This window comes from Lygodium microphyllum, chromosome 3 (genome assembly GCF_053477565.2).
Source record: "Lygodium microphyllum isolate KBCC chromosome 3, Lygodium_microphyllum_v1.1.10, whole genome shotgun sequence".
Taxonomy (NCBI): Eukaryota; Viridiplantae; Streptophyta; class Polypodiopsida; order Schizaeales; family Lygodiaceae; genus Lygodium; species Lygodium microphyllum.
Genome location: NC_141137.1, coordinates 129,875,193 through 129,895,365, shown reverse-complemented (window position 1 = coordinate 129,895,365; position 20,173 = coordinate 129,875,193). Strand labels below are relative to the sequence as shown.

At 42.9% G+C, this 20,173-nt stretch overlaps 1 protein-coding gene across 2 annotated transcripts in view; it reads left to right on the top strand.

The window, feature by feature from the left end:
* LOC148038897 (DNA polymerase eta-like) overlaps positions 1 to 20,173 on the top strand; it is an 89,576-nt gene that overhangs the window by 38,151 nt on the left and 31,252 nt on the right. For both annotated transcript variants that reach the window (XM_087674787.1, XM_087674789.1), the window contains exon 5: positions 5,791 to 5,955. In XM_087674787.1, the coding sequence (XP_087530913.1) occupies positions 5,791 to 5,955 (165 nt within the window). The remainder of the gene's footprint in view (positions 1 to 5,790; positions 5,956 to 20,173) is intronic.

The window sequence follows — 20,173 nt, the reverse complement described above, 5'->3', positions numbered from 1 at the left end:
ATTTGTTCACTTGGACTTTTGGTGGAGTTTGATAGTGATTCGGTATGAGTCCTTGATCGTGGATCACGGAAGGTTCTCTCATCAGGATATGAGGAGAACGGCATCTACAAATTGACGTCTTCTACCGCTCTCACTACTCTTCTTCTTACCTCTCAGATACAGTCCGAGCTATGGCATGCTCGGTTTGGTCACCTAAACTATGATTATCTTCGGAGGGCGTCATGTGGACAGCTTGTTCGAGGGTTGCCGGACATTGTGGTGAGCCAGCAGCCATGCGTCTCCTGCATTCGTGGGAAGCAGCATAGGGATGCGATTCCCACCAAAGCTTCGCGGCGGTCTACTTCACCGATGGAGCGTGTATCTACGGATCTTTGTGGCCCTATGAGGAACGAGTCCTTGAAAGGAAGCTCGTACTTCATGTTGATTGTAGATGACTACAACAGGATGACTTGGGCCTACTTCTTGGTGTTGAAGTTGGAGGCTTTCTCCCACTTCAAGGATTGGCTTCTCTTTGAGGAGAACCGATCGGGTCGGTGATTGAAGACCTTGCGCTCCGACAAGGGTGGTGAATTTGTTTATCATGAGTTTGCTCGTTTTTGTGCAGATAGAGGCATTCACCAGGAGTTTGCTAACACCAATACTCCTCAAGAAAATGGTATCCTTGAACGGAAGAACCGAAGTGTGATCGAGACGGCGTGCACCATGATGGAGCACCGACAGACACCTCAGTTTTTGTGGGTCGAGGCTGTGGCTACTGCAGTCCACATTCTCAACCGCTCCCCCACTTTGGCCGTTGATGGGATAAGACCTTTTGAGTCTTACTTTGGAACTAAGCCCGATGTTTCTTATTTTAGGGTTTTTGGGTGTGATGCCTATGTTCACATTCCCAAGACTCATCGTGATAAATTTGCAGCAGCTTCTCGAAGACAGGTGTTTGTTGGCTACAGCTCTTAGTCCCAAGGCTATCGCTTGTATGATCCCGTCAAGCGGGATGTGTACACCAGTCGTGATGTGCGGTTCGTGGAGGTTCCGACCATAGCAGCGGGTGAGGAGCATCCCGTACTTGGAGATCTAGGGGAGAGTTGGGCTCTCGTGACAGTTTCTTTGGAGCTAATGCCTTTTGATTCCGATTCTGTTTCAGATACAGAGTCTACTCTTCCACTGGTCACCCTCGAGGAGCTCCCACCGGTGGATGTCCCAGAGTTTTCAGCTGATGGAGAGCGACGAGGAGAGATTTGGCCTCCTCCTCGTTGGGCTCGTGACACACTCCGAGATTCAGGGATCGAGGGGGTCCCTGAGGAGTGGGGACCGCAGGATGGTCCACGGCGGTCACGGAGGCACCAGGCACATTCTACGGAGCTTGTTTGCTCTAACTATTGTTTGATGACCCGTGTTATGCAGGATCGAGAGCCCACCTCCGTGAAGGGGGCTTTACAGTCCGCACCATGGAAGAAAGCTATGGAAGCCGAGTTGGAGGCTATTGAGAGGAATGACACTTGGTACCTTGTGCCTCGCCCCTCTCATAAGAAGGTGATTGGCGTCAAATGGGTCTTTAAGATGAAGTACCTTAGCGATGGTTCTTTGGATAAGCACAAGGCTCACCTTGTTGCTAAAGGTTTTGTACAGCGCCCAGGGATTGACTCTCATGATACTTTTGCCCCCAGTGCTCGTATGGCGACTATTCGAGCTGTTCTTGCCTTGACTGGCCATAGGAGATGGCCTGTCTACTAGTTGGATGTGAAGTCAGCCTTCCTCAATGGTGATTTGAAGGAGGAGATCTATGTAGAGCAGCCTCCTGGCTTTGGATCTTCAGATGGGCAAGTCTACAGGTTAAAGAAGGCCTTGTATGGCCTAAAGCAGGCTCCGCGTGCATGGAACGAGAAGATTGACTCGTTCCTTCAGTCATAGTTGGGATATCGACGCTCCAAGGCCGATCCGTAGCTTTATGTACACACTTCCGAGGCTGGTTGTGTGCTTTTTGTGTTGTATGTTGACGATTTGATTGTCACAGGTGATCATGCACAGAAGGTCAAAGAGACGAAGGCAGCTTTACATCAGGCGTTCGAGATGACGGACTTTGGTCTACTCCACTTTTTCTTGGGCCATGAGATTTATCAGTCTCAGAGGGGGATTTTCATCTCTCAACAGAGATATGTACAGGAGCTCTTGGTTTCTTTTGCGATGGAGGATTGTCGGACCATTTCTACTCCTATGGATTCGAATTGGAAGGTCACTTTCCATTCTGATTCTCCCTTGGCGGATGCTTCCCGCTACCGTTAGTTGATTGGATCATTGATTTGGCTCCTCAACACTCGTGTTGATCTTTGTTTTGCTGTAGGTCTCTTGGTGGGGTTCATGAGTGAATCTCAGAATATTGTCTCTTCCTCTCTCTCTCTTCTCTCTGTGTTCACTCTCTCTCTCAGTCTTGGTCCCACGCTTCCGCATTGCTGCACTCTGACAATTTCAAGGAATCCCTCACATATTGCTCTATTGAACATACATGTTAAGATGGGTGCTAGTGTGCCACATGCATGTGATAAGTGCTTTGCCACTAGAGTTTGTTTGTGGGCCTATGGAGGTTGCATGGGTGTTTGTTCGGGCACATCATATAATTGTCTCCCATTTTGGAGATGAGCATTAGGTAATGTAATTTGTATAGGGGACTATTTCTCGTGAAACATTCTCCATGCTCCTTTGCTATCTGCTCCAAAAATAGTTGGTATATCTTTGCCTCAATTTTTGCCAAGTAGTTTTGCTTCTTCTACACAATTTGTTTTTGGAGTAGGCAATGTGTTTGAGTGCCCAAAGCAATCTCTCTCTTTAGGAATGTATGAGTATCCTTGCACTAGTCATCGTATCAGCCATTTTCATGGGCCATAGAGCGTGGGGGTTTGCATGGGGGCAAGTTGTGTGGAAATGCATACATAATTGAAGTAAATAAGGCCTTTGCCACATCTCTTTTGTAGTCTTCTAGGGATTTGCTCAAATCTAACTTTTGTAATTTGTGAGGACTCAGACATAGAGCTACTATATGTATGTGAAGTCTCCTCTGCAAAGTGATATTTGGGGTGCTTGGGGAGATATGATATTGTGTCTCTCATGTGTTCGCAAGAGATTGTAAAGGTCAAGATGGCATAATCTGTTGCTATCCAATCAAGTGATCCATTGTACTTGCCCCTTGCTTGTGGTTCTAGCATGTCAGGGCATTTATTCGTGACTAGTAGGAGAGACCATTGAAAATGGCTAATCTATGTGCACTTTTTAGAGCTAGCAAATGTATCCCATAGGTGCTCACTTCTTTGTCCTGGGCCATCCTATGTAGACCCACCTCAATCTACATCGATCTTTTTGAATATGGCCCACCTATGTAGACCCACCTCAATGTACATCGATCTCTTTGAATATGGCATCCTCATGTATGTATCAGTCATTTTGTTTGGTCCCACTTTGTGCATCAAAGTACCATGCCAACAATATAACTCCCAAGCTGGCATATCGCATGATATCCTCACATATATGATGTGTCAAATAGTGACCCATCTTGTGAAGCATAACTTGAGTTTGTAGGGGAAAGGTAGCATATAGCATTAATGATATCAGGCGGTCTCCTTGTGTGTATTTTGATCCACATGTGTCGTGCCTCCTCATCTTGTGTGTCATCTATACAACATCTCTAAGACCACTCAAAAAAGTACGGCCACACCCCTAGATTCCCTAGTGGCATCACAATTTCTAGCTTGTGGACAGAATGTACTTTCCCATCTATACCCCCAAACATCTAGTGGTTGGCTTCCTTTGCATTGGTGCATTTTTGTATACATAGCTATGTCCATATTTCAAAAATTGTCCACAAATACTTAGCGTCCAAACGCAGCACTCCACTATAGTTTCATATGGACATCCTAAGTGTCCCATTGGCCGTACATCATCACTGTGACCTACGTTGCAATAATTACCCTGCTATCTTTGTAGACTATGTACTTGCCTGCCTTACATGCCTCCAATATCTTAGGCATGTTGGCGTTTCTATGTTCTAGCTGAGTAGGTATCAAATCCTCATCAAGGTATAATTTTTCTTCCTTGAAGGCCCCACGTTTTGTGAGGAAGGCTTTTTTCATGTCCATGTTTTAAAATTCAGTATGAGGATATGCTCTCTCTTATCCATTGGTCCTCCCACTTTTCATGCATCTAGAATGGATATCTCTTTTGCCCCCATTTTCTCACTCCGGGATGTTGCATCTTCTTGTGGAGTGGCTTTTTCAGCCCATCCTTCTACATAAATTTGCATTGCTCAAATTTTTCGTCTTGTTTCTTTTTTGTGTGATGGCATTCATCACTTCCACTTTGCTTACATGCCCTCCTTTGTTCTTTTGTGCAACCTCAATTCATTGAACATTTTCTTCAGTGACACGTTCCATTGTTTCCATCTTCTTTCTTGCCCTTTAAACAATGCTGGCCCATGTATGCATGCCCTTCTTAAGGCAATCCATTGCTTTTTCTAATTTGGGTGCCATTGGTGATGGCTTTTGTGTATCAAATTTTTACTTATATGTTGCTATGTCTTTCTTGCAAGCATCTAGCTGAGATTTCAACTCAACAATTTTTTTCGCTTTGGCTGTTATGCATGTCTTAGTGTGCTTTCTCAATGTTTCCATTTCATTTTTCCAAGCTATATCCAATTTCGCCATGCTATCTGCCATTTCAACTTTTAATTTTGCTTTTATTTCACAATATTTCCCATTTTCCCAGTCACTAATGCATGCTTTCATGTGTGCTTCTTGCAATATTTTTATCATGTATTGATGCATACATTTCTTTGACCTTGGCTCTTATGAGATCGTCCATACTGCCCCGCACATTGTCTTCAGTATATCTGCAACTTTAGAGCATCATTTGATGCTTGTTTGTGTAAGTGCATCACGTCTACATCCTTGGTAGAATTTTGCTGGGTTCGGAAGGTTTTTTTTTCCACCAGGATGTCACCTTCCTTTCCCAGTGATACCAGTTGACCCATATTTGCCAACATAATTGTTCTTCCTACTACAAGTGCATTCACATGTACTGGTCACAATATTGCTGTGTGCAATGCTTGCTGCTGTGTATTTTCTTCTGTCAGTGCATGTGAAAATCCCTTGCCTATTTTTATTGATTTTAGTAATCATTGGCCTGTGCAAACTATCATTTGGCTGCCCAGATTTTAAATTCAGAAGGGCTTTCCCAAACTTTGAATTTAAGTGGCCTGCCCAACTTTTTGTCCAGCCTTTCACACTAGGTTAGAAACTACTCTTTTGGCCTATAATGGAAAGTTTCACAGTTGACTTTTGGAAAGTTACAATTGACAATTTCGAAGGCCCTGCACATGTCCAGCACTGCTAATGCAATGTACATCATGCCTAGGGCATGGAGTAAGTTCACATGCTTATGATAGACTGCCCTTGTTGGCTCAAGAAGGAAAGGTAGCATTGTAGGTTGAACTTGAAAACTTTCTGTAAATGCAGATAGATGCCAAAATAAGTATAGGAGAAATTTAATAAAGTTGATAGTAGACACCTCAAACAGACGACAGCTATTGTGTAGCGATTTTGGACTGATAATTGATTTGTGAAAATTGCTACAAATGTTAGATCTTGTATGCACAGAAGATTCTTGGAAGTTCATAATGGTACCGTACTCTTATCCAACTAGAAATGAGTTTGAGCTTACTGTTGCTTCAGTCATATTTTGTTCTATTTGCAGGAGTATTTGTGGCTCATTCTTAATGCTTTAAAACTTTCTTTGTTTTATGTGAAGGGTGATGGAGAGCGACAGGACCTGGTCAGACAGTGGCTATGCAATGCCAAAGCAGATTCTAAAGAGCGAATGTTAGCATGTGGAGCTATTGTGGTTGCACAGCTTCGATTGGCAGTCTTAGCAGAGACCAGCTTTACATGCTCAGCAGGCATTGCTCATAATAAGGTAGTGCTTCTAGTACTGTGAATGTGCTCATGAATTTCTGTTTGGATTTGTTCTGCATCTGTCATTTAGATTATGGCCTTTATATTTAGAGTTATGATAGTGTCTTAGAATGATTATCTGCATGAAAGCAAGTACTTTGAACAAAATGGACTGGTTAGAGATAGGCTGGTATGAAACAATAAACCTTACTTTACTGTGTATTGCCGTTATAGCGTATAGGCTGTAGTGCATAAATGTGCTGTGCTGTGCCTATGTAGCAGCCCAACTGTCTGGACATCACTGAAGGATCAATGAGTTTGTTACTGCTTGTGCATTTGTGCATTTGTGCCCAACTGTCTCACATTGCCCTTGTGGAAAGCCTCAAACTTCTCACGTGGTAAGGCCTTGGTGAAAATGTGTGCAACATTTTCTTATGTGGGAATGTACATCAAGCCGGTCTCTCTTGCATAAGATCTCTCTTTGACATAGTGGTAGTGAATCTTAATGTGTTTCATGTGAGCATGGAACACATGATTTTGTGCTACTACAATAGCATTTGACTGTTTGAGAGAATTGGTGTAGGATTCTCCAACAAAACCTGTAGATCAGCTAGCAATCTGCATAGCCATATACATTTGACCGTTGTTGTGAAGGCTGCCTTGTATTTAGCGTCATAAGATGAGGTAGCCATTGTAGATTGTTTCTTACTAAGCCATGAAATGCATGAATGGCCCAAAAAGAAACAATATCCTAGTAGACTACTGAGTACTTGAGTCTCCATCATCCCGATTTGAATCTTTGTATGCTTGTAGGCCCCCAAGAAATATCAAGGCATGTGTTTGAGTACCTTGCAAGTAATGGAAGATCTGCTTAATAGCTTGCCAATGAACTGTATGTGGACTGTGCATAAGCTTGCTCATGTGAGATACTACAACCTGTATGTCAGGGTATGTATTGCAAAGATAGATAAGGTATCCGATAACCTTACTATAAATTGCAACATCAGTTATCTCACTACTATCATGCATAGAAAGCTTTAGCCTTGGCTCCATAGGAGTACTCATAGGTTTACAATCTTACATCTTAAACCTATGTATAGGGCATTTTGCATAGTGGGAGTAAGTGTACTAATTGTCAAAGCATGATGAGTTTTCTTTTCAGGAAAAGCATCCACCATCTGACAACACTTAAGTGTCATCAAACTACCAAAACTCATGTGACCATAGTGAGCATGTCAAAGCTCCACTTTCTGCATAGTAGGAGTAAGTGTACTAACTATTAGAGCATGATGAGATTTCTTGTCATAAGTATTCGGCAAAAAGAGACCTTTGTACAAAGTTTGTGGTAACCGAAGAGCATAATCAGCTCTATATCTTTGACAACACATTTGTCATCTTCAAAGAGGACCTAAAAGCCTTGTGTAGTGGAGGATGAAATTGAAATACAGTTTTTAGTGATCCTTGGCACAAACAATACATCCATAAGCTGAAAATTTGACCCATCTATAGTAGTTATTGTACTAATGCCACATACATCATAGCTAGAGCTGTTTGCACAAGAAACTCTCTTGTCCATAGGGGCTGATTGCATGCATATAAATAAATACTTCCATGAAGTGATATGCTTGGATACCACACTATCAAAATACTATGTATTTTGCGTTTTAGCAGCATTAAATGCTGAATCAGCCATAGATGTGTCATAGCTACAAGTCAAAAATTGAAAAATGCATAGTTCTCCTCAACCAAGTCGGGTATAGCATCACCATTTTCGAAGACTGAGTGGTTGATGTTTCATTGATAGCCAAGACAGAGTCCTTCTTTTTCTTTGCTATGTTGGGGGTAAAGGTGCCTATTCCTATGTTGCCTTGTATTTACTTCATACACTGTGACCACATACTTGGATGTGGTGGATGCCTATCACTTCAATCTTTATTCTTTTAGTGATCATTGAATAAGGGAAGGCCGGTCACACATTGTGATTATTGGAGTTTCTACATACGGTACTTTGCTTTCTTGCTCTCTTGCTCCATTTGCCATAGCTCATGCTTTTGCTTGTGTGCTTCCACTCAGGCTCTACCTCTCAATTGGTATTGGGCATTCGATGAGCTTCTTCATTCTTTACTTTAGTCCGGATTCAAAGCTTTAGCCGAAGGTTTCATGGCAGCCATTGTTTCTTCCTCTCGATACATGCATCAAGTCTTCCTTTTTCTCGACTTGTTTCAGCTTGCTCTTGGCTTGTCAAGGAGCTTTCTAAGGCTTAGCTAAGCCTTATTGAGTGGTTATTGAGCTGAGAAGCAGCCATTCTATTCATTTTGAGTGGATATAGAGCATGTTGCAAAAAATTGTAGATAGCTATGGCAACTTGACAACACTTTCATATTTTGGTCATAACTTTTACATACGATATCGGATTGAGGTATTCTATAGGTAGAAATGAAGAGCGCGCAATGAGAACTATAGATGTGAGCACTGATAGAGTTCATTTTGTGTAGTTTTTAGTTCTTTGTTTCACACAAACAGAACAATTGTGGTCTGGACAGCAAATTGTGAGCTCCATTATGCATGTTTAATGCCTTGGTGATATTATTTTGATGCCCCGATATTATGATTATGCTTTGGAATGCTATTTGGATTGGTTAGAGCTTGATTAGCATAGTTTTGCAGAATTTTATTGTTGTAATAATAGTTTGATCAACAAGCTATTAACAATAGCTTTATGTCTATTCAGGCTTGATGCTATTCCAGTATGCCATTAAGATGCATTGATGTCTAGCATTGATACTTGCACTTGGATATAAGTATGGATGGCTTTACCACTCAGGTTTGAGCTACATTTGATGTACTTGGGCTTTGATGAGTTGCCTTTGAGTTTTCGTGCTTACTTACTTATGGGTATTGAAGCTTCATTTGGACACTTATGCTCTCGGATGTATTTATGATGCGCTTAGGCTATTGGAATGCTTTGGTGTATATATCTTGAGCTTTGCTTGCTCACTTTGCATTCCAGATTCTCCTTTAGTGGAAGATGTTTGTACTTGGTAGAGCTTGGTTCTTTGAGCTAGTGGGACTCTTGGTTCATATATGTGCTCTCTTTTATGCTATTGGATGCAGTTACCTCCACTTGTTGGTTGATTTGATTCCATATGCTTTGGACACCGGTACTTACCTTTGTCAGTAGTTTGTTAGTGATGTATATGTTTATGGGATGTGTGGTTTATTGACACTTTGAGTTTGTGACAGTCTTTGGTACCGGTGGTCTATGCTTAGTTATTTTACATTCTTTATATTCGAGGAGTAACAATACATGTGGCCTATGCTTAGTCATTGCTAGTTGCATTCTTTATATCTCAGTTGTTACTTGGATATCCTTGGTAGTGGGAGCTTGCTTTCTTGCTATTTTTCCGCAGTTATACTTTTCATCATTGTCTTGGAGAGCAGACATTATACTTTAGCAATCTGTTTCTTGTAGTTGATAGATGGCCCTGTACTTTGGTATTCCCTTTTATTTTGCCCTTGTTTTGATTGAGTTTTGGGGGCTGATTTGCATTCATTTACAGCAGTCCATTCTTTTGGATTTTACATTGGTATACAGTCATTATGATTGGTTTTTTGAATGATAGTGCTATTTTCCATATTGAAGCTTGATGGCATAAATTTCACCTATTGGAAGAGGTAGATATGGCATGTACTGGTTCAAAAGAAGCATGCTAGGTTCTTGAAAAACAAGAGTATAAAGCTCGAAGGCATGGATCGGGATGCTTAGGATGAGTTGGATGAGCTATGCAAATCCACCCTTGTATTGTCATTGTCTAAATAGGTTTATTTTAATGTTGTGGTACCTGAGGATAATGCTTGGTAGTTATGGGAAAATATATGCAATCTTTATGACAAATAAAGTCTTGCTTCACAGATGTCTTGGTTGAAACAACTCATGGACCTTCGTATGAAGGAAGGGACTAGTGTGTTCGTGCATTTGAATTAGTTTCATTCTCTTTTTAACTAGATCACTTTGCAGGGCATTGAGTTTAAGGATAATCTCTCTCCCTTGTTCTTGCTTGTGACACTTTTTAAGTCATGGGACACTTTCTGTACCGCTATGTATGCTAGTATGCTAGTATGCCTAAGGATGGTTTAAATATCTAGGATATTGAGGGTGTCTTATTCACAGAGGAGATAAATAGAAAAAATGTAGATGGAGCACTTACTTCTCATGCATTGGCTGTTAGGGTTAGACATGATGCTAAGAGTGGTAATGACCGCCGTGGTAGAGACTTATAGAGGTTCTTGTGTTGTGGTCGGTCACACAGTAAGTCCCATAGTCGTAAGGCCTCTCTTACATGTCATTACTGTAGGAAGCAAGGTCATATTAGGCCATAGTGCCATAAGATGTGTGATGATAAGCACAAGGAGAAATACAAGGGTAAAGCGTAGGATAAGTTTGATGATTGCAACATTGTTCTTAGTAAGTCTAGTGTAAAAATTGAGGAGATAAATGCCTTGGAGCTTGAGTTTGATGATGATTACATCTTTGCAGCTTCTTTTCTTGATGCTAGTCAGTTGGCTGATGCCTCATTCACTTTTTCTTAGTGTTGGCTGCTTGATTCGAAGGCTTCTTTCCATGTTATCTTGTATAATAGGGTGACACAAAGTGGTAGCTACTGTAGGTGGTGACCGACACCAAGGGAGATGGAACGTGGCGAGTAGTGCTAGTAGAGATGGATTGGGTGAGTTGTAGGTAGTGTTGGTAGTAGAGGTGGCAAGGCTGATAAGAAGACTGCTAGGGTTTGCACTAAGGACACACAGAGTGTACGACCACGACAGAAACACCAAGACACGGACATAGACACAGAGGGCAAAACTTAAACCCTAAATGCAAAACTCAAAACTCAAACACAAACAAAAGAAGGGAGAGAGAGAACACAACTCTGAAGTGAATGAATGCTGTAAATGAATGTAAGAGTGTTCAGTGTGCTCAAGGGTAGAGCAATGTCGGAGTGTGACGTCCATCGAAGATGGATCCCAAGTCTGTGACCACCAATTGGAGTGTAGGAGTGCTGAATAGTGAATGGCAGCAGGCTAGTCACCAAAATGCAGCAGTCTGGAGGTTGGAAATTGGTAAATGCAGCAGTGTACCACAGATCGGGGGCTGGAAATTGTGCACAGTCTGCTGTGAACAGCAGGCTGAAATAGTGTCTGAGAGTGTTAGGGCCTGCAATGTTGAAAACATAGGCTAGCTGACCGTGGAGATGATGGACAGCAGGCTGAACAGCAGTCTGGGACAGTTTGGAGCAATCGCTAGCAGTTGAGAGCTATCGCCTGCAGCAATGGACAGACTGAAGATGATGAGGCTGCAGTCGATGATTGCTGGACAGCAGATGGAAGCAGGCTGCAGGCTGGAAACTGGACGCCAATAGCAGCAGAGGGTGTATGGGCTGGTGTAGCCTGCAAAACAAGAATGATCACTGAATGGGAGCAGCCTGTCTATTTATAGATGTGGAAGGGCGCCCCAAAAATTAGGGTTTCCACTAAACTTTCTCGAATGACTCCCCATTTTAGGGTTTCCATTGAACTCTCTCGAACCGCTCCCCGTTTTAGGGTTTTACTCTAAAAGAGCATTTTTAGTGTGTTTTGGAGCTACTTAAGAGGCTAATTAGCAAGTAATGCATATTTTAGCTCAACACTCCCTCTCAGGCTCAAAACTGAGCCGAAAGGTTAGGCCAGCCATTGTGATGTTGATGTACCCCAAGGCGTCCCATCTCAAAGCAGCCAAGGTATCGAACAAGGGTGCACGTCAGCTGCCCAATGGCCTACCAAGACTACAGAGGCGATGGTTATCTTACCAAGGGAATCCAAGTAGTCACCCTAGAGAGGACAAGGTATCGGATAAAGGTGCACGTCGGCTGCCCAGTGGCCTACCAAGACTACAGAGGACAAGGTATCGGACAAAGGGTGCACGTCAGCTGTCCAGTAACCTACCAAGACTACAGAGGCGATGGTTATCTCACCAAGGGAATCCAAGTAGTCACCCCAGAGAGGACAAGGTATCGGACAAAGGGTGCACATCGGCTGCCCAGTGGCCTACCATGCCCTACAAGAGGTGGATGGAACTACATGGAACTTTTGTGTGTGAGTGTGTGTTTTTTTTTTTTTTTTTTTGAATAAGTGTGGTAAATTTTATGGGATGCGGCCGATTGAGGAATAGTGACTCAAAAGACGGGAGCAGGGAGGGTAAACCCAACACATCACAAAACAGTACAAGCTAACCCATCCACTTAGGGTATCGATGATGAGGAAAAGTTGGTGATGAGGTATCTATGTGATGAAGAAGGATGGTGGTGTGGTAACAACAGCCGCCGGTGGAAACAGCTTAGGATTTGCTCAAGTGGTGCGCTGCACAATGAGATGCAAAGTATGCTACATGCTAAAGAATGCTCATGCAGCAGATGCCACTTGGACAGTGTCCCTCATGGGAAAATTGTTCACTTGCCCAAGCGCCCAAGTACAAAGATGATGAAATCATGAAATGCAAAGGGTAAGGTACAACAGGGGGGAGAAGCCGATGTCGAAGACAAAGTACTGAAACTTGTAGAATACCAAGAAGGATAGGAACCCCCTCTCAACCTAGATGTAGATGCCGAAGAAGAAAGAGGAGTCTGATGTCGGTTTTCGTGTGGTGCCGAGAACATAAGGAATGAAGAGGAGAAGGAAGCATCCCAGCTGGAAGAGCTAGGTAGAAGTCATCGCCATGATAGCATCAAGAGAGATGCTGCACGATCTGCCTCGGGAGGGGAAGCCTCCATGCTGGTAGAAGAGCAAAACTCCAAGGATGATGAAACCATGAAGGAACGGCGCGCATTCCAAGCCTCCAGCCCAGGTAGGACTGGGCAAATCTGCATGTTAGCCCTACACCGAAAATCGACTCTAAGAGTTCGAAAAATGGATGCTAGACTGACCCAGGGTATCCGAAAGGACCTAGAGACATGCTAGTCTAAGAAGGTGGCCACCATTACGTACGTCCAGTAGCAGGGCTCTGCCAAGGGAATGCCTGATGAGGTGGGGAGGAAGGTGAGATAGATGCATGAAGTGCAACGGGATCGGAACCTGTAGACCAATCAACCAGTCCCTCAGGGGTAGTGAAAGAGATGGGCTGCTGAGGTTGTACTCGAGCCACATGTCTAGCAGCAACAACGGGTGCTGAAGGAGCAGATGAAGCAAGAGTGGAAGGTGCAGCCCCACTGGATTGTGGAGTCGCAGTGGTGTGTGGAGGCTTTTTAGGTGGAAGACCTTGGGCCTTGGAGCGATACTCCTCGTCCACATGGCCTGCTCTCTGGCAGTGTGTGCAAAACCGGTTTTTCCTAAGGAGTTGCTGCCAGATAAGTCTTGATTCTTTGGTTCCATCAGAGGAAGAGGAGTCACCCTTTGATTGACTTGCCTTCGCATCTAGCGAGTTCTTGCCACTGGTGGTTTTCCCTCCCGAAGAAGAAGCAACCAACCCCCTCTGCTCTGAATAAGGTTGTGATGAGGATTACTTGTGGACTTGATTATGCAGCCTTGCGTAATGCAAGAACTGACACTCAAACTCGTAGAAGGTTGGCAATCGAGGTTGGAAGATGATGTGTTGAATGAAATTGAAGTATTTTGCGGGCAACTTATTCAAGAAGAATGTAACCTGATCGTCATTTGACTTTGGAGAGCCAGTAGTGGCGAACTCGGCAAGTAACCGCCTATAGTCAGCCAGCTTGACTTTCAGATCATCCCCTTACTTAAGAGAGAACTCTTGAAGCTCAAAGTCGAGATTGATGCGCCGAGTACGATCATGAGCGGCATAGCAGTCGAGAAGGTGACTCCAATGCTCTGACGCGAGCGAGAAGTGCTACAACTGAGAGTGAAACTCAGGAAGCAATCCGTGTATCAGCTCAACATTGGCTGTAGCATTGCGGACTCTCCATTGACGGATGTAGTCAGGGTGAGCTAGTCGAGGGTTCGGCATAGGCTCTAGACCAATGACGAGGTCCCAAAGACCCTAAGACTCAAGCACTTGTTGCATGAAATTCGACCAAGTAGTGAAATTTGACCCGTTAAAACGTGTCTTATCCGTGAAGGCATTCTTGGCCGTTGCAACAGGAGTGGTAGTGCTCGGAGATGGATAGTGTGAAAAAGTGTAGTGGGGTAAGGATGGGGGAGTGGAGTACACTTGGGAATGGGCCCTAGAGTGCCCACCAGGCATGCGGGTAGTGTGCAAGGTGGATCCATAGGTAGGGATGGGCTGACTAGGCATGGGCATGGTAGCCACATGAGGAACCCAAGGAGGTGAGATGGAAACATGGTGAGTAGAAGATGGGAATCCTTGCGTAGGTGTAACCCAAGGAGAGTGTGAAGATGCACCATAAGTTGAGGAAGGAAACCCCTGCGTATGAGTGGTCATGGGAGATATGAAGCTAGGGATAGTGAGGGGGATGCCCATCACAGTCGTCCCAGGAGTTATGGGTGTGCTCATGTGTTGAAAGGTGAGAGACACTGTGTTAAAGGGTGGCATTCCCCCTAACGAAGTACCATGGTGCAAAGAGGTAGAGAATGGGGGTGGAGAAGGAAAAGGTGCTAGGAGCGGAGATGGAAGATTCAATCCCTAGGGTGTGTGATGTAGATGTGGAGTGTAATCCAAGGTTTTGGAAAGATGATGAGAGGTGTGATATAGAAGAGGGTGGGATGGGAGGGAAGTGAGAAGTGTGTGTAATATGCTCAAATGAGAGAGAAGCTGTAGATGTACTTGAATTTCGTCTGCTTCTCGAGCCCCCTCTATTGAAGTTTATATACACAAAGCCATCTGGATCCTGTACCTCAAAAGAAGAAACAGGCGAGGGTTTTGATTCATGCAACACAAAAGAATTGTACAAACCTGACATTGGACTTGGCGGAGATGATGAAGATGGATCACCAGACGTTCCGAATGCCGTATGTCCTCCATGATCGACGGAGAGGCGGCCAGCCTCACCAATTAGTCCGAATGTGGTTGCAAAACTAGTAGGAGGGGTGTAAACATCACTGTACTTGTTGTGATAGTACTCCTCAAAGTCCTCTGTCATGTTAGTGAAAGTTGGTGAAGGTGGAGTGTCGTCCTCCTCACCGAGTCCATAATGCCATCTCAGGGCCTCCAATGATGGAGAAGCTTGATAAGACATCATAGGAAGTGGAGAAGGTGTCTGAGACATTGTGATTCGGTTATGAGTCGTATTGTGTGCCTGATAAGACATCATAGGAACTAGAGAAGAAGGTGTTATGAGACATTGTGATTCGGTTATGATTCGGTTGTGAGGATAGCATTTCCGTGGTAGATAGGGTTGTGCTAGGCAGATAGGGCAACTTTGCTATTGGGTAGCATACAACTGGTGGAGCAGTGTGGCGACGGCTCCTCGATCGTCAACAACTTCTGCTCTGTGAGATTTGAGCTAAGTTTGCTGCAGCATGGTCCACAAGCGGATGGCATCATCTGATGGTGATGAGATGAAACCCGTGTGTAGCTATAATACCAAATGTGAGATTTAGTTGGCTATGGAGGAGAGAGAAATGAGAGACAATGAGCAATAGATAGTGTGAGCTCAAGAGAGTGTATTAGCTCAAGACTACACAATAGAATGAAAGTTCAACTAAGGTCTCAGGTTGACCCAACCACACTTCCATACCCTAACTAGAGTTGGCTTAATTTAACTCTAGAGTCTAGTGCCACTACACTTAAATGTCCTAGACACACCACACTTTGACACTTCAATAAGTGTCACACTACACAAATTACATTGGGCGCTGCCAGAATTTAGAAATTCTAACAACATTGACTCTGATTGGGTAGGAGATCCAAACACTTGGTGTTTGCCTAGTGGCTATATGTTTGGTCGACAAATTGTAAATTGGACACACTTGCTACCTCATTTGCAAGGCCGACTATCAAGCTCTCTACGATGGTACCATTGAGGCTATCTATTTGAGGAGCTTGCTAGAGGAGCTTTGATTTTCGTGCACCATCTCGACTACTATCTATTGCGACGGCCAAAGTGTTATAGCACTTGGTGGCAACTCTGCATTAGTTCGAAGACAAAGCACATTGAGGTGCACTATCATTTTACTAGAGAGCAAGTGGAGCTAGATACCATCCACCTAGAGTTCGTACCATTATGAGATAAATTATTAGATATTTTGACCAAACCAATCAATCGATCCTTCAGTATATACCTCCATGGATTGGAGTGGGTGCTCCCTCCCCTTTGACTTCAGCTTGATGAATAGGGGTTTTTCATAGCTTCTCCTTCCATAGTCTAGTAGTGAGAGGGGGCGGCTTTCTCTCTTGGTGCCTATAGGATTTTGGTCATTGTCACGGGGATGCGAAATTTTAAGATGCTTCAATCTTGCCGATAACATTTAATTAAGTTATTAATCAAATGTGCAAGGTTGTTTTGGTAGATTATATGCACATGACAGTTATTTCATGGTAATAGGCCAATGATTGCGAGGATGTAGTGGGTATCAAAGGTAATAGTTGTGATAAGTTATGCTAGTTGGGCTTTGGAGGTTAGTTGATGTTAGTTTTGACCTAGCACAATTGCGTGGCCAATAAGTGTCAGTTTGGTGACACTAGGGACTAGCATTAATTAATTAATGCCAGTCTAAGGATCAATAGAGTTTGGGGACCACTCAAGGTTGTACATGGCCTAGCTAATTTAATTATGGATGGGCACATTTAATTTTGGGTAGGGTAGAGGGGCTGAAATTAATTTTCAGGATGATTTAATTCTGAAAATTACTTAAATAGTTTGATAATGCTAAAAAATAGGTTTAGAAGGTTTTCCACTTGGAAAAAATGCCTATGCAAACTAAGAAAACGTTTTTGGGGGCTAAGTCTTAGCCATTTAGTGTTTGCAGCCTAGAGAGAGAGAGGGAACCGTTGGTCCATTTTTTCAATTAGTGAATAACAATTTGCTGCAAAAGATAGTCATCTGGGGGTCTCAATAGGCAGGGGATAGCGGGAGATATCTTCTAGGGGTTGGCAACATCATTGTTAATCAGGTGACAACATTTTGGAGGTGTTTAGCAGTAGGTGACTTCCTTAAATGCAGGCTGGAGCAGGCAGTAGGCAGATTTCAGGGTTTTCTCGCGAAGAAAATCAGATTTTTTTCTCATCTTGGCTTTCTCTCACCTTCTCTAACTATTTCTTAAAGTTCTCAGCATTTCTCAACCATTCTCAGTAGATCTCAGCCAAATTTGGTGGACAGCAGAAGGATTTCTGCTGTAAATCCTAAATTTTTGCAGAAATTAGGATTTGACAGCCACCTTGGGACACATGCCAACAAGAATAGGCATCTCACACTAAAATCATCACTTGAAATTTGTTGAATTGATAGGAATTTTAGATGCTACGTTATCCAATGTAAATTGGGGCAGCATTTGGCCAGTTTGGTGGTTCTATTTGTGCAATTTTTGGGTGAAAATCAAGGGGAAATTGGAAGGGGCAATTGGCCCAACTTGCTTGCTGATTGTATGTACAGCAAGGGGCTTTTGGATTAGCAAAGGAGATTGTAGAATCTCAAGCTATACACTGTCCATTAGCAATTAAAAATAAAGAAATACTGAAAAGGACGCCAACTTTTGGGCCAATTGGGTGTTTATTGTCCAAGATTGTTAAGGTAATGTGTGCATTTCAGTTTATGCTCAGTTTTTAACTATTGTGATTAAGTGCTTGATTAGTTTTACCTCTCTATCTAAGGGGAAGGTTGGTTTCATGGTTTCATTGCTAGGATTTGAACTCAATGCCTTGATTTGGTGGGCTCGGGGCACCTGATTGCAAGCCAAAGCTTTTAGTTTTGATTTTTGCTCCTAGCTGAGAAATTATAGCAATATGTCTTCATATAGTGAGATGCAATCAAGCGGTGATGATGCTTTTTTGTATGGACACTCACATGGGGAAGAAGGGAATGCAATGCCTAATCTTGAACACACCACGGACAGTAAGTTGAAAATGTTGCTGTTGGGCAGGATGCAAGGCCTTCAAGGCATAATGAGACTGATGACCAACAAAGTGAAGAGGAATTTGATGACAAATTCAAGAATCGGATAAGGATAGCAGAAAATCTCTTTGCTGAATTGGCAAAGGATCCTCAGTTTACCCGATTTTTGAATGCTCTAAAGAAGGACAATTGCAAGAAGAAGAAAGTCATCTTCTACACCATTGGAATAGCAAAGTGCATCGAAGCAAATGCCAAAGTCTTCATTTGAAGCTCCCAAAGGTGCTATGGAAGCAAAACATTAGTATCTATGGGGCAAGAAATGCAAATGCAAGGCCATCATGGAAGTGCCAATCCAATGGATTTTGGATAGCTGGGCATGTATGCTATGATGGGACAGCTAGGATACTTTGGTGGTAGCATGATTTTTTATACTATGGTTGGATAGGGACCGCACACATGAATGTATAACACAAATCCCTATGGTATGCAACAGCCAATGCATGTTGTGCAAGGCCTAATGTATTCGGGTATGGATGGAAATATGCAAAACCCTATGTATGGCAGCATTTGCTTGATGCGTGGGGCACAAAGTAGCATGGCCGATAATGCATTTGCATTTCCGAATGCTTATGGGGCTCAAGGAATGAGTGCTGGTCACGCAGATGTTCCGTTTGGTGTTGGTTTTGATGAAAATTCAGTGAATGCAGCCTTTTTGTAGTAGCTAGTGTATGATAACTTGACACTCAAAGGGACTGCAAAAGACTATGATGAGGGTGGAAAAGCAATGAAGTTTGAGTCATTCAATGGTACACAAGATAGGTTGAAAGCTTTGACTTTCATTCAGCAGTTTGATGCAGCCTATTCAGGGGGAAACTTCACCGAGTCCTTGAAGATTCGAAAGACAACTACTTTCTTGAAGGGGAATGCATTGTAGTGGTGGTTTACTCTTTTGATGCAAGGTAGAGCATTGTCAATATGGATACAATTCGAGTAAATGTTTGCGTCAAATTAGTTGACAAGTATCTTTGAAGTGGATATCATGACAACTCGGAATAAGTTGGATGCTAAGGAATGTAGGAATTTAGAGAAATATAATAATAAGTTTTGGAATACATTGCTGCCGGTCACTTCTTATTGCGTTGTACCACTTCATGAGCAAGTGGAAAAATATATTTGTGGACTACCTAAAGGAATCAAGGGATTTTGCATGAAATCCACCATGTTTAGCATCTCTCAACTCATAGAGACTGCTGCTACAACAGATACTTTGCTGCACGGGAAGGATTCGAGCTTCCTACAGAGTGGGGAGAAGTCGAATAAAAAGCTGTTTAAGGTTGAGAAAAGGGGCAGATTTGAAAATCAGCTTTAAAAAAGAAAGGGCTCGAAAACATTGGCGCAATGTAGAGAATTGATGGCTATAAATAAATGCTTCATTTGTAAAGAGGAGGGTCACATTGTAAGAGATTGTCCCAATAAGCAACAAGCTGGAAAATTAGAAAATCAAGGAGATCCTAAGGAAAAGAAGCCCAAAACATCAGTGGGATTGATGTTCGAAGTTGTTAGTGATTAGTCCAATGATGATGCTATTGAGTTGTGCAGAGCATGGGGTAAAATTAGGGATCAGTATGCATTGATTTTCTTTGATAATAGTACATGAGTCAACTTCATCTTTGTTGACATGGCAGCCTGTCTAGGCATCGGAGAGGATGAGATGGGACCCATGGTGGAAAGGCCATGTAGAGCCTGCCACACTACTCATTGAAAAGCTTTGGTTGCATATACAGGGATATGTAGACAACAAAGAGTTATTCATTTTTCCACTTGAAGGTTGTCATGTATTGCTTGGAATGCCATGGTGTCAGCGTATGCATGCAGTGATTGTTTCTCATGCAAAAGAGATTACTATTCAGCACAAGAGAAAGACACTCACGATATAAAATTGAAAGATGAATTTGTCCCTGTGTTGTATCTATAGCTTCCATTTCTAAAGTAATGAAACATCATCTTTCAGCGAACTTGGTTTTTACTAAGGATAAAGATGATAGTGAGAATGTTGGGAACATGTCTAAGCTAGAGAAGGATCGCATGCCATTATTGAAAATGTATGTGGATTGCTTCTCTTAGTCACTTTTAAGGCAGCTATTGCTTAAACGGCTTGAAGATCATACCGTAGATCTTATCCTTGGAAATAGCCCACCTATTAAGCCACCCTACAGAGTTAGTGCAACCTAGCAGGAGGAGATT